At 44.7% G+C, this 19,242-nt stretch overlaps 1 protein-coding gene across 3 annotated transcripts in view; it reads right to left on the bottom strand.

Annotated features, from left to right (window-relative positions):
* pold1 (polymerase (DNA directed), delta 1, catalytic subunit) overlaps positions 1-16,230 on the bottom strand; it is a 153,117-nt gene extending 136,887 nt beyond the window's left edge. For 2 of the 3 annotated variants that reach the window (XM_068019663.1, XM_068019665.1), the window contains exons 1-3: positions 16,156-16,230; positions 12,459-12,660; positions 891-1,007 (exon numbers count right to left, since the gene is read on the bottom strand). In XM_068019663.1, coding sequence (XP_067875764.1) covers positions 891-1,007; positions 12,459-12,654 — 313 coding nt within the window. In that variant the 5' untranslated portion in view covers positions 12,655-12,660; positions 16,156-16,230. Of the gene's footprint in view, positions 1-890; positions 1,008-12,458; positions 12,661-15,944; positions 16,105-16,155 lie in introns of those variants that run through there. The other variant, XM_068019664.1, reaches the window with a different exon arrangement.
* Positions 16,231-19,242: the final 3,012 nt, after the last annotated feature.

The following is a 19,242-nucleotide window of genomic DNA, read 5'->3' as shown; positions in this document are numbered from 1 at the left end:
CAAAAAGGTACAGATACAAAAAAGGTTTGAGCAGAAACTTAATAAGTAACAGCCAGCAAGGATTTAGGAGAAGATCATGCTGCTCAACAAACTTTGACTTCCTTCACCAGGCTAATATAAAAGACCCTACGTTGTAGTTTATTTGCACATTTATAAGGCTTTTGTCAATGATCTACATGAAAGACTTGCCTTTCTATAACATCTTCACAACCTCAGGAAGTGTAGTCACTATTGTAATGTAGGAAACACAGTATCCAATTTATGCGTAGCAAGATCTCCCAATCAGCAATGTGATAATGATCAGATAATCTAATAAATTATGGTATTAAATTGAACAGAGAAGATGAACCCAGGATATAGGTCAGCCAAATCAATAGAAGAGAACATAATTTTATACTCAAAATAAATGTATACTGAAAGGATGACTACCTGGTAGATCATCACAAAAGTGCTAGAATTAAAGAGGCGAGGAGAGTGCAAGGTAAAGCTGGATGCTAGACTAGCTGAGTTGAAATACCACATGGATGAGCTTGATCGATCGAATGGCCTTTTCTCCTCCTTGATTTTTTTCTGATGGTCACAAAAGAGCTATTTAAGCTTGGACAAGAGGCGACCATTCAGCACCTCGAGCCTGTTTCACCATTCAATTAGATTATAGCTAACCTGCATCTCAACTCCATCAACTCACTTTGGTTCCATATCCCTTAATAGCCTTGCCTAACATGAATCTATCCACCTCAGTTTTGAAATTTTCAATTGACCCCCAGCCTCAAAAGCTTTTTGGTGAAGCTTTGATATTATGTCACAAAGTCTAACAGGGAGCAGGAGAGTTGAATTTAAGCTTTCTCCGAGCATTCTATTCCCCACCAACCCTTTGTCCCACCACTTACCCACGTAGTACTCCAGCTCCACCTGCTGGAAGGTGATGGTATCTACTTTCGGGTCAATCTTTGGCACTGGCGGGCGCTGCCATTTGTTGTTCATAACCTTGGAAGAAAACAGGTTCCCTAAAAGCAGGAAAGAAAGCGTTTTTGGCATGATATATGATCCACATATTAAACAATCCGCTTTTAGCCACCGGACAGGCAAAATGGCTAAGGTGAATGGAAGGGGGCAGAGTACATGGCACACTTTTAAGAGAAATTCATTTATTTTTTCCCCTGGTATAAAATCATCAGCGATCACTGACAAAGATAATAGGTCAAGTTTATGCCACAGTTCGTGGCTCAGAATTGGATTTCCTTCTTTCAATTTTCTCCTCTCTTGTCTGGAGGTGCCACTGCTTGTTCAAGTTCCAAGAGCATCACCAGCTTTTGGTACCTCGCCCAAGTGGCCATTCTTCAGGCGTGAGCCTCGATAATAAATGCCAATGAGCTATTCGACCATAGAGGCAATCATAACTCATCCTTACCCTGTGCTCACATAACCATCCCCCACTACACTCATGGTCATAAGGGAATGGGGAAACCTGACTGATTTTTTTCCCCCTCTCTCACCTACAGTTCAACTACATCCCTGCACCAGCTGAGAGATGCTAACTCAGGTTAATGCAGTATAGCCCCATTCCACATACCTGAACTCAAGTATCATTGGAAGATATTCAAACTCAAGCATTTCGCTTTCAACCCACCAAGAGGTGAATGACCTACCCGAGATAGCAAAGGTGCCTAATCTTCTGGATGCAGAACTATTTTAATTATGAGAATACCCACAGTAAAATCAGTTAGTGAAAATACTGGAGTGAAAAGGTAATTGAATACAGTCACAAATTTTTTTGACCAATTTTCAAAAGATATAATTTGCAAAAGAACTATATTTAAATCGACGGGAGATGGGGGAGTTTTTTTTTTAAAAGCGAAGTACATTCACACAAGTGTAACAAACAAACACTGAGATGAAAGATGGTTAAAATGAGCTAGGTATTAAAGCAAAAACAATTAACCCATTTGTTAGCTTGTCTTAGTAATCGATAACCTTCATACCCATTGTTTTGGGAAGTCTCTGGTTTCAGATGCTATGTAGGGGTTATCTGGCAAAGACAGGTAAGCAAAGTTTAAAGTTTATTTCAAATAAAGTAAGTAGTTCTTTTTTTAGGGAGTTCTGTAGTAACGAGGACCAGGGAAGAAGGGCCCGAGAGCAACTGATATTATTGGACATTAAGATCTTCCAGAAGGTTTAATTTAATTTAAAGGCTTACGTCAGGACAGGAGAGCTCAAAGCCGTGGTGTGCTCCTTGTACTCCATGTCGGAAGCCGGGAACAATTCCAATGCCCAGGACCAGCATGTGTGCAGGAAGTGTGCCCAGCTGCAGCTCCTGGAAGCCTGGGTTTCGGAGCTGCAGCGGCAGCTGGAGACACTGTGGAGCATCGTGGAGGTGGTCACACCGCAGGCTCAGACCTCACAGGCAGGAGTGGAATGGGTGATCACCAGGCAGAGCAAGAGGTCTGGGCAGGCAGTGCAGGAATCTCCTGTGGCTATTCCCCTGCAAAACAGGTATACTGCTTTGGATACTGTTGGAGGGAATGGCCTCTGAGGGGAAAGCAGCAACAGCCCAATTCGTTGCACCACAGTTGGCTCTGCTGCACAGGGGAGGAGTAAAAGATGTGGGAATGCAATAGTTATAGGGGATTCAATTGTAAGGGGAATAGATAGGCATTTCTGTTGCCACAAAGGAGATTCCAGGATGGTATATTGCCTCTTTGGTGTTAGGGTCAAATATGTCTCAGAGCGGTAACAGGACATTCTGAAGGGGGAGGGTGAACAGCCAGTGGTCGTGGTACACATTGGTACAAACGACATAGGTAAAAAAAAAGGATGAGGTCCTAAAAGCAGAATATAAGGAGCTAGGAAGTTCAAAAGTAGGACTTCAAAGGTAGTGATCACACGATTACCAGTGCCACGTGCTAGTTAGAGTAGAAATAGCAAGATATATCAGATGAATACGTGGCTGAAGAGATGGTATGAGGGGGAGGGTTTTAGATTCCTGGGGCATTGGGACCGGTTCTGGGGGAGGTGGGACCAGTACAAACTGGACGGGTTACACCTGGGCAGGACTGGGACTGATGTCCTAGGGGGAGTATTTGCTAGAGTGGTTGGGGAGGGTTTAAACTAAAATGGCAGGGGGATGGGAACCTTTGCAAGGAGTCAGAGGAGGGGGGATCAAAGACAAGAACAAAAGACAGTAAAGGGAATAAGAAAAGTGACAGGCAGAGAAATCAAGAGCCAGAATCAAACAGGGACACAGTGAAAAATATTGGGAAGAGGACAAGTAATGTTAAAAAGACAAGCCTTAAGGCTTTGTGCCTTAATGCACGGAGCATTCGCAATAAAGTGGATGAATTAATTGCGCAAATAGATGTAAATGGGTATGATATAGTCGGGATTACGGAGACATGGCTGCAAGGTGACCAGGGATGGGAAATGAACATCCAGGGATATTCAGTATTTAGCAAGGACAGACAAAAAGCAAAAGGCAATGGAGTTGCATTGCTGGTTAAAGAGGAAATTAACGCAATAGTGAGGAAAGATATTAGCTCTGACGATGTGGAATCTGTATGGGTAGAGCTGAGAAACACCAAGGGGCAAAAAACATTAATGGGGGTTGTATATAGACCCCCAAACTGTAGTGGTGATGTTGGGAATGGCATTAAACAGGAAATTAGAGATGCATGCGATAAAGGAACATCTGTAATTATGGGTGACTTTAACCTGCATATAGATTGGGCAAATCAAATTAGTCACAACACCGCAGAGGAGGAATTCTTGGAGTGTATACAGGATGGTTTTCTGGACCAATACGTTGAGGAACCAACTAGAGAACAGGCCATCCTAGACTGGGTATTGTGTAATGAGAGAGGAATAATTGACAATCTAGCAGTGAGACCCCCCCTTGGAGACGAGCGACCATAATATGATAGAATTCTTCATCAAGATGGAGAGTGACGTAGTTGATTCTGAGACAAGGGTCCTGAATCTTAGTAAAGGAAACTACGAAGGTATGAGGCGCGAGTTGGATATGACAGATTGGGAAACGTTACTTAAAGGGATGACGGTGGATAGGCAATGGCAAACATTTAAACAGCGCATGGATGAACTGCAACAATTGTTTATCCCTGTCTGGCACAAAAGTAAAACGGGGAAGGTAGCCAAAACATGGCTTACAAGGAAAATTAGAGACAGCATTAGTTTCAAGGAAGAGGAATTTAAATTTGTCAGGAAAAACAACAGATCTGAGGATTGGAAGCAGTTTAGAATTCAGCAAAGGAGGACCAAGGGATTGATTAAGAAGGGGAAAATAGAGTACGAGAGCAAGCTTGCGGGGAACATAAAAACTGACTGTAAAAGTTTCTATAGGTATGTGAAGAGAAAAAGATTGGTGAAGACAAATGTAGGTCCCTTACAGTCAGAAACAGGGAAATTTATTATGGGGAACAAAGAAATGGCTGACCAACTAAATGCATACTTTGGTTTTGTCTTCACAAAGGAGGACACAAATATCATACCAGAAATGTTGGGGAACAAAGGGCTTAGTGAAAGAGAGGAACTGAAAGAAATCAGTATTAGTAGAGAAATGGTGTTTGGGAAATTGATGGGAATGAAGGTCGATAAATCCCCAGCACCTGATGATATGCATCCCAGAGTACTTAAGGAAGTGGCCCGAGAAATAGTGGATGCATTGGTGGTGATCTTCCAAGATTCTATAAACTCTGGAACAGTTCCTACAGATTGGAGGGTAACTAATGTAACCCCACGATTTAAAAAGGGAGTTAGAGAGAAAGCAGGGAATTATAGACCAGTCAGCCTGACGTCTGTAGTGGGGAAAATTCTAAAGTCCATTATCAAAGATTTTATAGCAGAGCACTTGGAGAACAGTGGCAGAATCGGACAGAGTCAGCATGGATGTACGAAAGGGAAATCATGCTTGACAAATCTACTAGAATTCTTCAAGGATGGAACTAATAGAGTTGATGAGGGGGAGCCAGTGGATGTGGTTTATTTGGACTTCCAGAAGGCTTTTGACAAAGCCCCACATAAGAGATTAGCATGTAAAATTAAAGTGTATGGAATTGGGGGTAGTGTATTGCGATGGATAGAAAATTGGTTGGCGGACAGGAAACGAAGAGTAGGGATATATGGGCCTTTCTCCGAATGGCAGGCTAGTGGGGTACCGCAGGGATCGGTGCTAGGCCCCCCAGCTATTCACAATATATATTAATGATTTAGATGAGGGAACTAAATGTAATATCTCCAAATTTGCAGATGACACAAAACTGGGTGGGAGGGTGAGTTGTGAGAAGGATGCAGAGAGGCTTCAGGGTGATTTGGACAAGTTGGGTGAGTGGGCTAATGCTTGGCAGATGCAGTCTAATGTGGATAAATGTGAGGTTATCCACTTTGGTGGCAAAAACAGGAAGGCAGATTATCTGAATAGCTATAAACTGAGAGAGGGGAATATGCAACGAGACCAGAGTACAGGAGCAGGGATGTCTTTTTGCAATTATACAGGGCCTTGGTGAGGCCACACCTGGAATACTGTGTGCAGTTTTGATCTCCTTATCTGAGGAAGGATGTTCTTGCTATAGAGGGAGTGTAGTGAAGGTTTACCAGACTGATTCCTGGGATGGCGGGACTGACATAGGAGGAGAGATTGAGTCGGTTAGGATTATATTCGCTGGAATTCAGAAGATTGAGGGGCGATCTCATAGAAACCTATAAAATTCTAACAGGACTTGACAGGGTAAATGCAGGAAGGATGTTCCTGAAGGTGGGCGAGTCCAGAACCAGGGGTCATAGTCTAAGGATACGGGGTAAACCTTTCAGGACTGAGATGAGGAGAAATTTCTTCACCCAGAGAGTGGTGAGCCTGTGGAATTCGCTAACACAGAAAGCAGTTGAGGCCAAGACATTGAATGTTTTCAAAAAGGAGCTAGATATAGCTCTTGGGTCTAAAGGGATCTAAAGGTATGGGGCGAAAGCGGGAACAGGCTACTGAGTTGGATGATCAGCCATGATCATAATGAATGGCGGAGCAGGCACGAAGGGCCAAATGGCCTACTCCTGCTCCTATTTTCTATGTTTCTTAGACCCTTTCCTCCAGTTGTGAACACAGGGCAATAAAATAGAAATGGAAAGACACCAGGGCGATAAAGTTTTTAAACTGAAAGCTGCATTATAAGGCTTTTTGCCCAGAGTCAGAAGGCTAGGGTGCAGGAGGGTTTTGTTTAAGTTGAACACAATTACCCACTGCTCTAGGAAAGTGCAGCATATGCAGGGATTTGTATTATTAAGCAAAGACAAGTTATACCAATTAAAGTGAATGAATCTGATCATAAGCTCTAGATGGGGCAATTTGCTGATGATTCCAGTGTTCAATCCATTCACAAGTCCTCTGATAATGAAGTAGCTCATGCCAATCTATTACAGGTCCCCAATGACATTCAGATGTGGACTGACAAGTGGCAGATAACATTCACGCCACGCAAGTCATGCAGCAGCTTTTTCGGGATCAGAGAGTGCGAGCGAGTGAGCAGCTGGGAAGGTCAGTTTAAAGTAAACTTAATTTCTTTTTGTTTTCGGCGGAGACCAGGGGGCTGCTGGGTAAGTAAAACCCTATACATTTGGGCCGTTTAAAATAACTTGCCTTTCATTGCAGCAGCTTTTTCGGGAGCAGAGAGTGCGAGCGAGTGAGCAGCTGGGAAGCTCAGTTTAAAGTAAACTTAATTTCTTTTTGTTTTCGGCGGAGACCAGGGGGCTGCTGGGTAAGTAAAACCCTATATATTTGGACCGTTTAAAATAACTTGCCTTTCATTGCAGCAGCTTTTTCGGGAGCAGAGAGCGCGAGCGAGTGAGCAGCTGGGAAGGTCAGTTTAAAGTAAACTTAATTTCTTTTTGTTTTCAGCGGAGACCAGGGGGCTGCTGGGTAAGTAAAACACTATATATTTGGGCCGTTTAAAATAACTTGCCTTTCATTGCAGCAGCTTTTTCGGGAGCAGAGAGTGCGAGCGAGTGAGCAGCTGGGAAGGTCAGTTTAAAGTAAACTTAATTTCTTTTTATTTTCGGCAGAGACCAGGGGGCTGCTGGGTAAGTAAAACCCTATATATTTGGGCCGTTTAAAATAACTTGCCTTTCATTGCAGCAGCTTTTTCGGGAGCAGAGAGTGCGAGCGAGTGAGCAGCTGGGAAGCTCAGTTTAAAGTAAACTTAATTTCTTTTTGTTTTCGGCGGAGACCAGGGGGCTGCTGGGTAAGTAAAACCCTATATATTTGGGCCGTTTAAAATAACTTGCCTTTCATTGCAGCAGCTTTTTCGGGAGCAGAGAGCGCGAGCGAGTGAGCAGCTGGGAAGCTCAGTTTAAAGTAAACTTAATTTCTTTTTGTTTTCGGCGGAGACCAGGGGGCTGCTGGGTAAGTAAAACCCTATATATTTGGGCCGTTTCTGAACCCAAGGCACTACACCTGTAGTGTCTCCCACCCGCCCTCCTCCTCCTCTAATCAAAAAAAAAGGACTCGCTGGTGTGTAGATAAGGTAAGGCTTTTTCTATTTCTCTTTTTTTTAATCATGTGATTGGTAAAAAACTTTTCGTTCCTTTTTCATTTAACTAAGTTTAAGCTTAAGATTAAAAATGGCAGGAGATCTCAGACCCGTGACATGCTCCTCTTGCTCAATGTGGGAGCTCAGGGACATGGCTGATGTCCCTGACTCCTTCACGTGCAGGAAGTGTGTCCAGCTGCAGCTCTTGTTAGACCACATGACGGCTCTGGAGCTGCGGATCGACTCACTTTGGAGCATCCGCGATGCTGAGGAGGTCGTGGATAACACGTTTAGCGAATTGGTCACACCGCAGATTAGGATTGCTGAGGGAGAAAGGGAATGGGTGACCAAAAGGCAGAGAAAGAGCAGGAAGGCAGCGCAGGTGTCCCCTGCGGTCATCTCCCTCCACAACAGGTATACCGTTTTGGATACTGTTGAGGGAGATGGCTCACCAGGGGAAGGCAGAAGTAGCCAGGTTCATGGCACCGTGGCTGGTTCTGCTGTTCAGAAGGGCGAGAAAAAGAGTGGAAGGGCTATAGTCATAGGGGATTCGATTGTAAGGGGAGTAGATAGGCGGTTCTGTGGTCGAAAACGAGACTCCCGAATGGTATGTTGCCTCCCAGGTGCACGGGTCAGGGATGTCTCAGATCGGCTGCAGAACATTCTGAAGGGGGAGGGTGAACAGCCAGTTGTCGTTGTGCACATAGGCACCAATGATATAGGTAAAAAACGGGATGAGGTCCTACAAACAGAATTTAGGGAGTTAGGAGCCAAGCTAAAAAGTAGGACCTCAGAGGTAGTAATCTCCGGATTGCTACCAGTGCCACTTGATAGTCAGAGTAGAAATGAAAGAATAGTCAGGATGAATGCGTGGCTTGAGAGATGGTGCAGGAAGGAGGGGTTCAGATTTTTGGGACATTGGGACCGGTTCTGGGGGAGGTGGGACTATTACAAATTGGACGGTCTACACCTGGGCCGGAGTGGAACCAATGTCCTTGGGGGTGCTTTTGCTAACGCTGTTGGGGAGGGTTTAAACTAATGTGGCAGGGGGATGGGAACCAAATGAGGTCAGTAGAGAGCAAGGATGTAGTAACTAAAGCCTGTAAGGAACTAGATAATGAAGTCAGCGTGACTAAGGGAAAAAGTAGGCAGGGAGCAGATGATGAAAGCAAAGGGACTGGTGGTCTGAGGTGTATTTGTTTTAATGCAAGAAGTGTAGTAGGTAAGGCAGATGAACTTAGGGCTTGGATTAGTACCTGGGAGTATGATGTTATTGCTATTACTGAGACTTGGTTAAGGGAAGGGCATGATTGGCAACTAAATATCCCAGGATACCGATGCTTCAGGCGGGATAGAGAGGGAGGTAAAAGGGGTGGAGGAGTTGCATTACTGGTCAAAGAGGATATCACAGCTGTGCTGAAGGAAGGCACTATGGAGGACACGAGCTGTGAGGCAATATGGGCAGAACTCAGAAATAGGAAGGGTGCGGTAACAATGTTGGGGCTGTACTACAGGCCTCCCAACAGCGAGCGTGAGATAGAGGTACAAATATGTAAACAGATTATGGAAAGCTGTAGGAGCAACAGGGTGGTGGTGATAGGAGATTTTAATTTTCCCAACATTGACTGGGATTCACTTAATGTTAGAGGTCTAGATGGAGCAGAATTTGTAAGGAGCATCCAGGAGGGTTTTCTAGAGCAGTATGTAAATAGTCCAACTTGGGAAGGGGCCATACTGGACCTGGTGTTGGGAAATGAGCCGGGCCAGGTGGTTGACGTTTCAGTAGGGGACTACTTTGGGAATAGTGATCACAATTCCGTAAGTTTTAGAATACTCATGGACAAAGACGGGAGTGGTCCTAAAGGAAGAGTGCTAAATTGGGGGAAGGCCAACTATACCAAAATTCAGCAGGAGCTGGGGAATGTAGATTGGGAGCAGCTGTTTGAAGGGAAATCCACATTTGATATGTGGGAGGCTTTTAAAGAGAGGTTGATTAGCGTGCAGGAGAGACATGTTCCTGTGAAAATGAGGGGTAGAAATGGCAAGATTAGGGAACCATGGATGACAGGTGAAATTGTGAGACTAGCTAAGAGGAAAAAGGAAGCATACATAAGGTCTAGGCGGCTGAAGAAAGACGAAGCTTTGAAAGAATATCGGGATTGTAGGCACAATCTGAAACGAGGAATTAAGAGGGCTAAAAGGGGTCATGAAATATCTTTAGCAAACAGGGTTAAGGAAAATCCCAAAGCCTTTTATTCATATACAAGGAGCAAGAGGGTAACTAGAGAAAGGATTGGCCCACTCAAGGACAAAGGAGGAAAGTTATGCGTGGAGTCAGAGAAAATGGGTGAGATTCTAAACGAGTACTTTGCATCGGTATTCACCGAGGAGAGGGACATGACGGATGTTGAGGTTAGGGACAGATGTTTGATTACTCTAGGTCAAGTCGGCATAAGGAGGGAGGAAGTGTTGGGTATTCGAAAAGGCATTAAGGTGGACAAGTCCCCAGGTCCGGATGGAATCTATCCCAATTTTTACTGTGGGAAGCGAGAGAGAGGAAATAGTTGGGGCCTTAACAGATATCTTTGCAACATCCTTAAACACGGGTGAGGTCCCGGAGGACTGGAGAATTGCTAATGTTGTCCCCTTGTTTAAGAAGGGTAGCAGGGATAATCCAGGTAATTATAGACCGGTGAGCCTGACGTCAGTGCTGGAGAAGATACTGAGGGATAGGATCTATTCCCATCTGGAAGAAAATGGGCTTATCAGTGATAGGCAACATGGTTTTGTGCAGGGAAGGTCATGTCTTACCAACTAAATAGAATTCTTTGAGGAAGTGACAAAGTTGATTGATGAGGGAAGGGCTGTAGATGTCATATACATGGACTTCAGTAAGGCGTTTGATAAGGTTCCCCATGGTAGGCTGATGGAGAAAGTGAAGGCGCATGGGGTCCAAGGTGTACTAGCTAGATGGATAAAGAACTGGCTGGGCAACAGGAGACAGAGAGTAGCAGTGGAAGGGAGTTTCTCAAAATGGAGACGTGTGACCAGTGGTGTTCCACAGGGATCCGTGCTGGGACCACTGTTGTTTGTGATATACATAAATGATTTGGAGGAAAGTATAGGTGGTCTGATTAGCAAGTTTGCAGACGACACTAAGATTGGTGGAGTAGCAGATAGTGAAGGGGACTGTCAGAGAATACAGCAGAATATAGATAGATTGGAGAGTTGGGCAAAGAAATGGCAGATGGAGTTCAATCAGGGCAAATGCGAGGTGATGCATTTTGGAAGATCCAATTCAAGAGTGAACTATACAGTAAATGGAAAAGTCCTGGGGAAAATTGATGTACAGAGAGATTTGGGTGTTCAGGTCCATTGTTCCCTAAAGGTGGCAACGCAGGTCAATAGAGTGGTCAAGAAGGCATACGGCATGCTTTCCTTCATCGGACGAGGTATTGAGTACAAGAGTTGGCAGGTCATGTTACAGTTGTATAGGACTTTGGTTCGGCCACATTTGGAATACTGCGTGCAGTTCTGGTCGCCACATTACCAAAAGGATGTGGATGCTTTGGAGGGTGCAGAGGAGATTCACCAGGATGTTGCCTGGTATGGAGGGCGCTAGCTATGAAGAGAGGTTGAGTAGATTAGGATTATTTTCATTAGAAAGACGGAGGTTGAGGGGGGACCTGATTGAGGTGTACAAAATCATGAGAGGTACAGACAGAGTGGATAGCAAGAAGCTTTTTCCCCAGAGTGGAGGATTCAATTACAAGGGGACACGAGTTCAAAGTGAAAGGGGAAAGGTTTAGGGGGGATATGCGTGGAAATTTCTTTACGCAGAGGGTGGTGGGTGCATGGAACGCTTTGCCAGCGGAGGTGGTAGACGCGGGCACGATAGCGTCTTTTAAGATGTATCTAGACAGATACATGAATGGGCAGGAAGTAAAGAGATACAGACCCTTAGAAAATAGGCGACAGGTTTAGATAGAGGATTTGGATCGGCGTAGGCTTGGAGGGCCGAAGGGCCTGTTCCTGTGCTGTAATTTTCTTTGTTCTTTGATAATGACAAGCATGAACAGGGAAAAAGTCCATCCCTGTCCCTTGACCTATAATGGTACCACTGTCAGAGTTCCCCACCAAAGTTCAGGGGGTTCCCATTGACCAGAAGCTGAACTGAACCAGCACATAAACACTGTGGCTAAAAGAGCAGGACTACTCTGATGATTGGTTCACCTCCTGACCCCTCAAAGCCTCTCTGCCATCAATAAGACTGGTCAGTGAGTTAAGTCCAAATATAAGGGACATGGGATCTGCTGATGGGAGGAATTCACACCACTGAACTAAAAGGGCATCTGCAGCAGAGACAGGTTTGTACCAGGAACCCTTCCAGGTGAAGGTCCCAGGTTCAATACCCTTTCTGTGATGTGGTGCCTGATTTCAGCTAAGGTAGCAGTAAGGATGCTACATTTAAACCCAGTGATCCAGGTCAGTGAAAAATCAGTTGGGGTTCCTATTGCTAAACTCTATTCAGTACCAGTGTCAGAAAATACATGCATACAGAGGTCAGAGGGCACCACTTGCTATGACCCCACGATCAAATGATTTTTTAATGTCCATTTTCAAAGCTTATACATGGGAAATTGTCACTTGGGTGAGGTACAGAGCTGTTAGTGCTCAGACAACTGCACCCAGCAAAGAGTCAGCCCTTTCAAGAAGGGGAGAAAATGAGAAGAAAAATATTTTAAAATAAATTAACGTTCCCATATTCATAGGAAATTAGACAAGAAAAAACTCAGGTCCATCTAGCTCACCTATTATCCTGGTCGTCACACGATACAATAAGAGTTGTTGACTAATCACAGCGATCAATCTCATCAATTAGTTTACAACAGACCCATGCATTCACATCAAAAGCAATTCGCCACCTACCAATTGGAATCACATCATGTGTTGCCTGCATTTCCTTGGCATCCATTGCCATTTCTGCCTCCACTTCATCGAGATATGCCAGCTCCTCTTCAAACTTCGACGGTCCCTCCTCATCCCAATCTCCACGGAGACGCTTCGCCTGCAACGGATTGCCATTACCACTGCCACCAAGCGGCTTCTTTCTTGCAGCCTGCATACTTATCTATAAAAAAAGACACTGCTGATAATCTTATTCGGAGTTCTGTATCAGTTGGGAGCATTAAAAAGAATTTGTATTTATATAGTGCCTTTCACAACCAAAATGCTTTACAGCCAATGAAGTCCTTTTGAAGTACAATCACTGTTGTAATGTAGTATGCTTCACATCAATATTCAAGCCTGCACCAAGATGCAGTAATAGTAATAGAGGCATTTTATTTTCAGGTACATTTTTACCTTATTCTGCCTAATTAACAATACTCCTGACCCACCCAGCAGAATGATCCATTCAAAATAGAGAATTGTGTTTCAGGTATATAAAATGGCTTTTCTGCAAGTCATCGCATTGTGCAGTATTAAATGTGTGCTACTTAGCCACAGGGACAAGGAAAGTCCTAATTTCAATATCTGGTGCCAAGACTGAACTGGGGAATGTGAATCAGACAATATTCTTGTCCTTAACCCCAGGATTGAAAGGTCTTGTATGTGATGTCAGGTCAGGGCAACATCGACTTGTGTCGCAATACCCCTGCCCTTCCCACGTCAAGTAGCCAGGTAACGTTCATTGTCCAAGCTCACACATAAAGGATGGGTGAAGTAATGAATTGCATTTCTAAAGCACCTTTCTCATCCTCAGGACACTCAAAGTGCTTCACCACCAATGAAATACTTTGAAGTATAGTCACTGTTGTTATACAGAATGACTTGGCAGCCAATACAGCCAGATAATTATATTGATAATCCATTATTACGGCACTGATTGAGGGACAAATGCTGGCCACAACACTGGGGACCTACCCCTGCTATTCTTTGAACAGTGTCACTGGATTTATGTGCACCTGAAAGGACAGGGCCTCCATTTAATGTCGCACTGATAGACAGCACCTCCAACAATGCAGTACTCCCTCAGTATTGCAGAGGTGTCAGTCTAAATTACATGCTCAGAAGTTCTCATTGGGGCTTGAACCCACAACTGACTGACTCCAAATTGAGCCAAGTTACCGGATGGCTGCAAACGGCCATCGGATTTATCCCAGCAAGAAATCAGCGTCTTCAAGACAATAGAGGGAAGGAAAATACAGGGGGGGGGGGGGGGGGGGGAGGAAAACATGTCATCTTTCCAGTGTTTTGTAAGAAATAAGGCCTCTACTTTTCATGTAGAGTGCTGAATAATGTAGTTTTTGCTTAAAAACTGGTCAAAAACTGTCAAAGCAATTGCATCAAAAAAATCATTTCTGGTCTGCTGCCTTCTTCCTTCTATAAAAAAGGAAACACTTGAAAGAGTATAGTCCAATTTACAAATGTACTTTGTACGCATTATTCTAAATTTAGTGCTGTAGAAACATTACACTTCCCAACAAAGTTAATCAAGTGTAAGATGTGCAGCTTGGTTCAGTTATTCCTAAACAGTATGCAGTGAAGATGGAGCTGACATTGGGCAACGAGAAATGGACGACAAGCTAAGAACCTAATCAGAGACTTCAGCAGACAGTAAACTGTAAGAGGTGGCTGTACCCCATGGTTGAGCTTGTAATCCTTTTCAAACCAAAATATGTCAAGTCATTCAGATTCTTAAAACCTACTCTCGCAGTGCACAGAATAGGGGATAAACTAACATAGACCCGTCTCGATATTTTTGAATGTGAACACTGAACCTTCCAGAATATTGGGCTCTTTCTGATGGTGAGTTCCAAAGGAATGAATTAGAGGGGGGCTGTGGTCGTCGCTGTTCAGCATGACACACACTTGCAAGAGGAAAAACAGAACAAAAACATACCCAAGCACACATTGCCAAACATGGAACTAAACAAACAGCCCTTCACTAAATATATATTACAGAAAACACATACACTTGGGCTATTCTTCAAAAAGCATCGAGATGGCTTTGCCAAATAATTCAAGCTTTGCTTTCAAGCTTCAAATCATCACAACTGTCTTACAACAGTACTGCCAGATAATGTACTCCAGTTGAAGACACCTACCCCATTATAAACACAAAATGTTACACCTGCATTCTTTGGGCCTCCTTATCTCGAGAGACAATGGATACGCGCCTGGAGGTGGTCAGTGGTTTGTGAAGCAGCGTCTGGAGTGGCTATAAAGGCCAATTCTAGAGTGACAGGCTCTTCCACAGGTGCTGCAGAGAAATTTGTTTGTCGGGGCTGTTGCACAGTTGGCTCTCCCCTTGCGCCTCTGTCTTTTTTCCTGCATTACTGCACACAAACTGACAGCTTTGCTATTGCTAGCACAACCCAAGTTTATGTTTACCGCGTACTCTGCATTGTTGCAAAACAGTAAGTGGTCTTACCTACGCACAGTTCTTGCTTGCTCTATCATTTTCTTGAGATCAACAATCACTCATAACCATGTCTCAATTGATAGCACTCTCGCCCAAGAGAGACAGTTGAAGGTTCAAGCTCCATTTAGGACTTGAGCACCTAAATCCAGGCCAACACTCCCAGTGCAGTTTTGAGGGAGTGCTGAACTGTCAGAGGTGCCACCTTGCAGATGAAATGTTTAAACAGAGGCTCCGTCTGTCTGTAAAAAGGTAACAGCACGAATCAAAAAGCAAGGGAGCTCTCCCAGTGTCCTGGCCTACATTCATGCCTCAACCAACACCCAAAACAGATGATCTAGTGATTTATTTCATGGCTGTTTGTGGGGACTTACTGAGCACAAATTGGCTGCCATGTTTACAACATTACAATAGCAACTCAACTTCAAAAGTTAACTTCACTGGCTGTAAAGTGCTTTGGAACATACTGAGGTTGTAAAAGGTATTATGTAAATGCAAGTTTCTTTCTTTTGGTCCTTAAAGAATCCACGGCAGGACTGGTTAGAGGAGCAGGGGGTGTTCCACAGTACCTTGGTCAACCCTCCCTCAACCAACACCTTCACCAGAAGCAGAGTATTCTTCTCACAACCACTTGTGGCATCTTACGACATCTGCCGATAGAACAGTCACGCACTTCAGAGTAATTCATTATATGTGAGGTGCTTCAGGAAATGTGAGACACGCAACAAGGCAGGATATATCTCACAGCGACTGAAAAAGCAACAACTTGCATTTATATAGTACCTTTAACGTAGTAAAGGCAAGGAGTCACATAAGGTGATATTAGGGCAAGTGGCCCAAAGGTTGGTCAAGGAGGGTTGTGAGGCTGGTGGAGATTACAGAGATAGTGGGGGATTGGGATACGTGTAGGAGCTGTCCTGGCAATGCCCACCCATCCCAGTGTCTCAGACTGTGGGGCTCAGGTTAAGGTCCTCACAATTTATGAGACTGACCGGGGAAGAATTATTCACCCCACTCCGAGCCACCGCTGCTGCTCCAGGGCCTAGTGAAGCCGGGACCTCGATTTCACATCAGGCAGGCAGCCACCCTCTCTCCCACTCCCCGAACCGGCTTTCAGAAACCTAAAGAAAGGCCCGGAGTGAACCTGCGGAACTCCGGCGGCAGCCCCCGGGGACCTAGGCCTCAGGCTCCGACTCCTTTTACCTCAGCCTCTCGCTCGCGCTGCTTCTCTCCTCAATCTCCCGCCAATGAGACGACACCTGACCCCGCCCCTCCCGGTAACCGTAGCAACAGCAGCGCGGCTCACAGGATTGGCTGAGACATCAGGCGAGCATCGATTGGTTGGTGCGTGGGCGTTGATTCGCTGACAGGAAAACGGCGTTCTCATTGGCTGAGAGTAGACAACGCTGATTGGCTGCAGACCTCCCAGCCAGCTATATGTAGGCTCGTCCCGCAACTTTACGAAGGTCTCAGTTTTTTCTGTTCCTGCACCTCGTTTATTAGAATTAGAATTAGAATATTACAGCGCAGTACAGTACAGGTCCTTCGGCCCTCGATGTTGCGCCGACCTGTGAAACCATCTGACCTACACTATTCCATTTTCATCCATATGTCTATCCAATGACCACTTAAATGCCCTTAAAGTTGGCCGAGTCTACTACTGTTGCAGGCAGGGCGTTCCACGCCCCTACTACTCTCTGTGTAAAGAAACTACCTCTGACATCTGTCCTATATCTATCACCCCTCAACTTAAAGCTATGTCCCCTCGTGTTTGCCATCACCATCCGAGGAAAAAGACTCTCACTATCCACCATATCTAACCCTCTGATTATCTTATATGTCTCTATTAAGTCACCTCTCCTCCTCCTTCTCTCCAACGAAAACAACCTCAAGTCCCTCAGCCTTTCTATATAAATATAGAATTTATATCTTGGGTTTTATAATTAATTTTATATTTAGGGATTTATATATGATCCTTTTTCACCGGAGCTGTCATACATAAATCAACACAATTAATGAAACTGTCATAACCAGTAGTTAACGAGTATAATGTAGTACTGGAAAAAGTTACCATTAATACTTCATAGATCGTTTAAAATTGTACTATTTAGTTTTATATTGACTCCTTATTCTTTCTACCAAAATGAAGCATTTAGCATTTCTCTGCCACGTGTCTGCCCACTTCACAGGTCTATGTCCTCCTGGGGTCTATTACTACCCTCCTCACTGACACATTTCCAAGTTTTGTATCATTGGAAACTTAAATTATGTCATGTGAAGCCAAATCCAGGTCATTAATATAGATCGACATAACACTTTCCACACCTCAGGATGTCCCAAAGCACTTTACAGTCAATGAAGTACTTTTTGAAGGAAACACAGCAGCCAATTTGCGCACAGCAAGCTCCCACAAACAGTAATGTGATAATGACCGGACTGTTTTAGTGATGATGATTGAGGGATAAACATTGATTAGAACACCAGGGAGAACAACCCTGCTTTTCTTCAAAGTCGAGGCAAGAAATGCCAACTCTGGTTTGCCATATTCAATACATGACTTTTGAGAAGTTGTGGGGAGGGTGCAAAGAGGCTTCAAGGGGATTTAGACAGGCCATGTGTGGGCAAGAACATGGCAGATGGAATATAATGCGGAAAAATGTGAAGTTATCCACTTTGGTAGGAAAAGGAGAAATGCAGAGTATTTCTTAAATGGTGAGAAATTGGGAAGTGTTGCTATCCAAAGGGACCTGGGTGTTCCTTGTTCATAAGTCACTGAAAGCTAATATGCAGGAACGGCAAGCAATTAAGAAGGCAAATGGTATGTTGGCCTTTATTACAAGAGGAACTGAGGAGAGAAGTAAAGAAACCTTGCTACAATTGTATAAAGGCTTGGTGAGACCACACCATTGTGTATGGTTTTGATCTCCTTACCTAAGGAAGGATATACTTGCCATAGAGGGAATGCAATGAAGGTTCACCAGACTGATTCCTGGGATGGGAGATTGTCCGATCAGGAGAGATTGAAGAGGAGGAGACTGGGTCTGTATTCTCTAGAGTTTACAAGACTGAGAATGATCTCAATGAAGCATACAAAAGTCTTACAGGGCTCAACAGGGTTGATGCAGGAAGGATGTTTCCCCTGGCTGTGGTGGGGGGGGAGGGGTCTAGAACCAGGCAACACAGTCTCAGAATAAGAGGTAAGCCTGAGATGAGGGGGAATTTTTTCACCACCACCTGCAGGTTCCCCTCCAAGCCACACACCATCCTGACTTGGAACTATATCGCCGTTCCTTCACTGTCGCCGGGTCAAAATCCTGGAATTCCCTTCCTAACAGCACATGGACTGTAGCGGTTCAAGAAGGCGGCTCACCAACACCTTTTCAAGGACAATTAGGGATGGCAATAAATGCTGTCCTAGCCAACAATGCCCTCAACACATGAAGAAAAAAACTCAGAGGGTGGTGACTCTTTGGAATTCTCTACCCCAGAGGGCTGTGGAGGCTGCCTTGAGTACGTTCAAGACAGAGATCGGCAGATTTCTAGATATTAAAGATATTAAGGGATATGGGGATAGTGCGGGAAAATCACATTGAGGTAGAAGATCTAGTTGAATGGCGGAGCAGGCTTGAGGGTCCCAAATGGCCTATTTCTGCTCCTATTCCCCACTGCCTTGTGGGCGTCTCAGAGAGACCAAGGCTAAGGAAGTAAACCGCAACAGAAAATCCGGAGCGGTGCCCCTAAGGCGGTCATGTGTCACCTTTGGCATGTTTTCGGCAGTTCCTGCAGCCAAACTGGTGCCAAACGTCATGCTCTGCACTCCTTTGCACCCCACTAGGAAGGCCAAGAGGGGGGTTTTGACGCTTGGGTAACTCACAAGCTCCATACATTCCACCCAGGCATGCGCCATGGAGAGGTCACTCCAATGTTACCTCACAGCAACCAAAACAACATGGAAGGCAGCAGTTATGAGTTTTAAGTCCAGCTCAATTGGCGTAGAGATTGGGCGCCACGGGTTGCCTTTGTCGGTGGGAGAGGGCGTCGCATCTCATTGGACAGCTATCGCCCGCCTCAAACCGGGCAGTCCCTGGTCAGAAAGGTTCTGTCCTGCCAAGGCAACCTGCTTCAATGGGTGCTTGGAGCTCAGGGTCATTGCCTGACAAGTGGACTGTAACATCGTACCAAACAGCATGACAAAAAAGGAAAGAAGGTACCAGCCCTTCGTTCTGCAAGCTGGAACATCAGAACTATGTGTCCTGGCCTGTCGGAAGACCTTACACAAATCGACAACTC

Source organism: Heterodontus francisci, chromosome 41 (assembly GCF_036365525.1).
Source record: "Heterodontus francisci isolate sHetFra1 chromosome 41, sHetFra1.hap1, whole genome shotgun sequence".
In the NCBI taxonomy this organism is placed as follows: Eukaryota; Metazoa; Chordata; class Chondrichthyes; order Heterodontiformes; family Heterodontidae; genus Heterodontus; species Heterodontus francisci.
The sequence above is the reverse complement of the archived record's forward strand: the minus strand, read 5'-3'. Positions and strand labels throughout refer to the sequence as shown.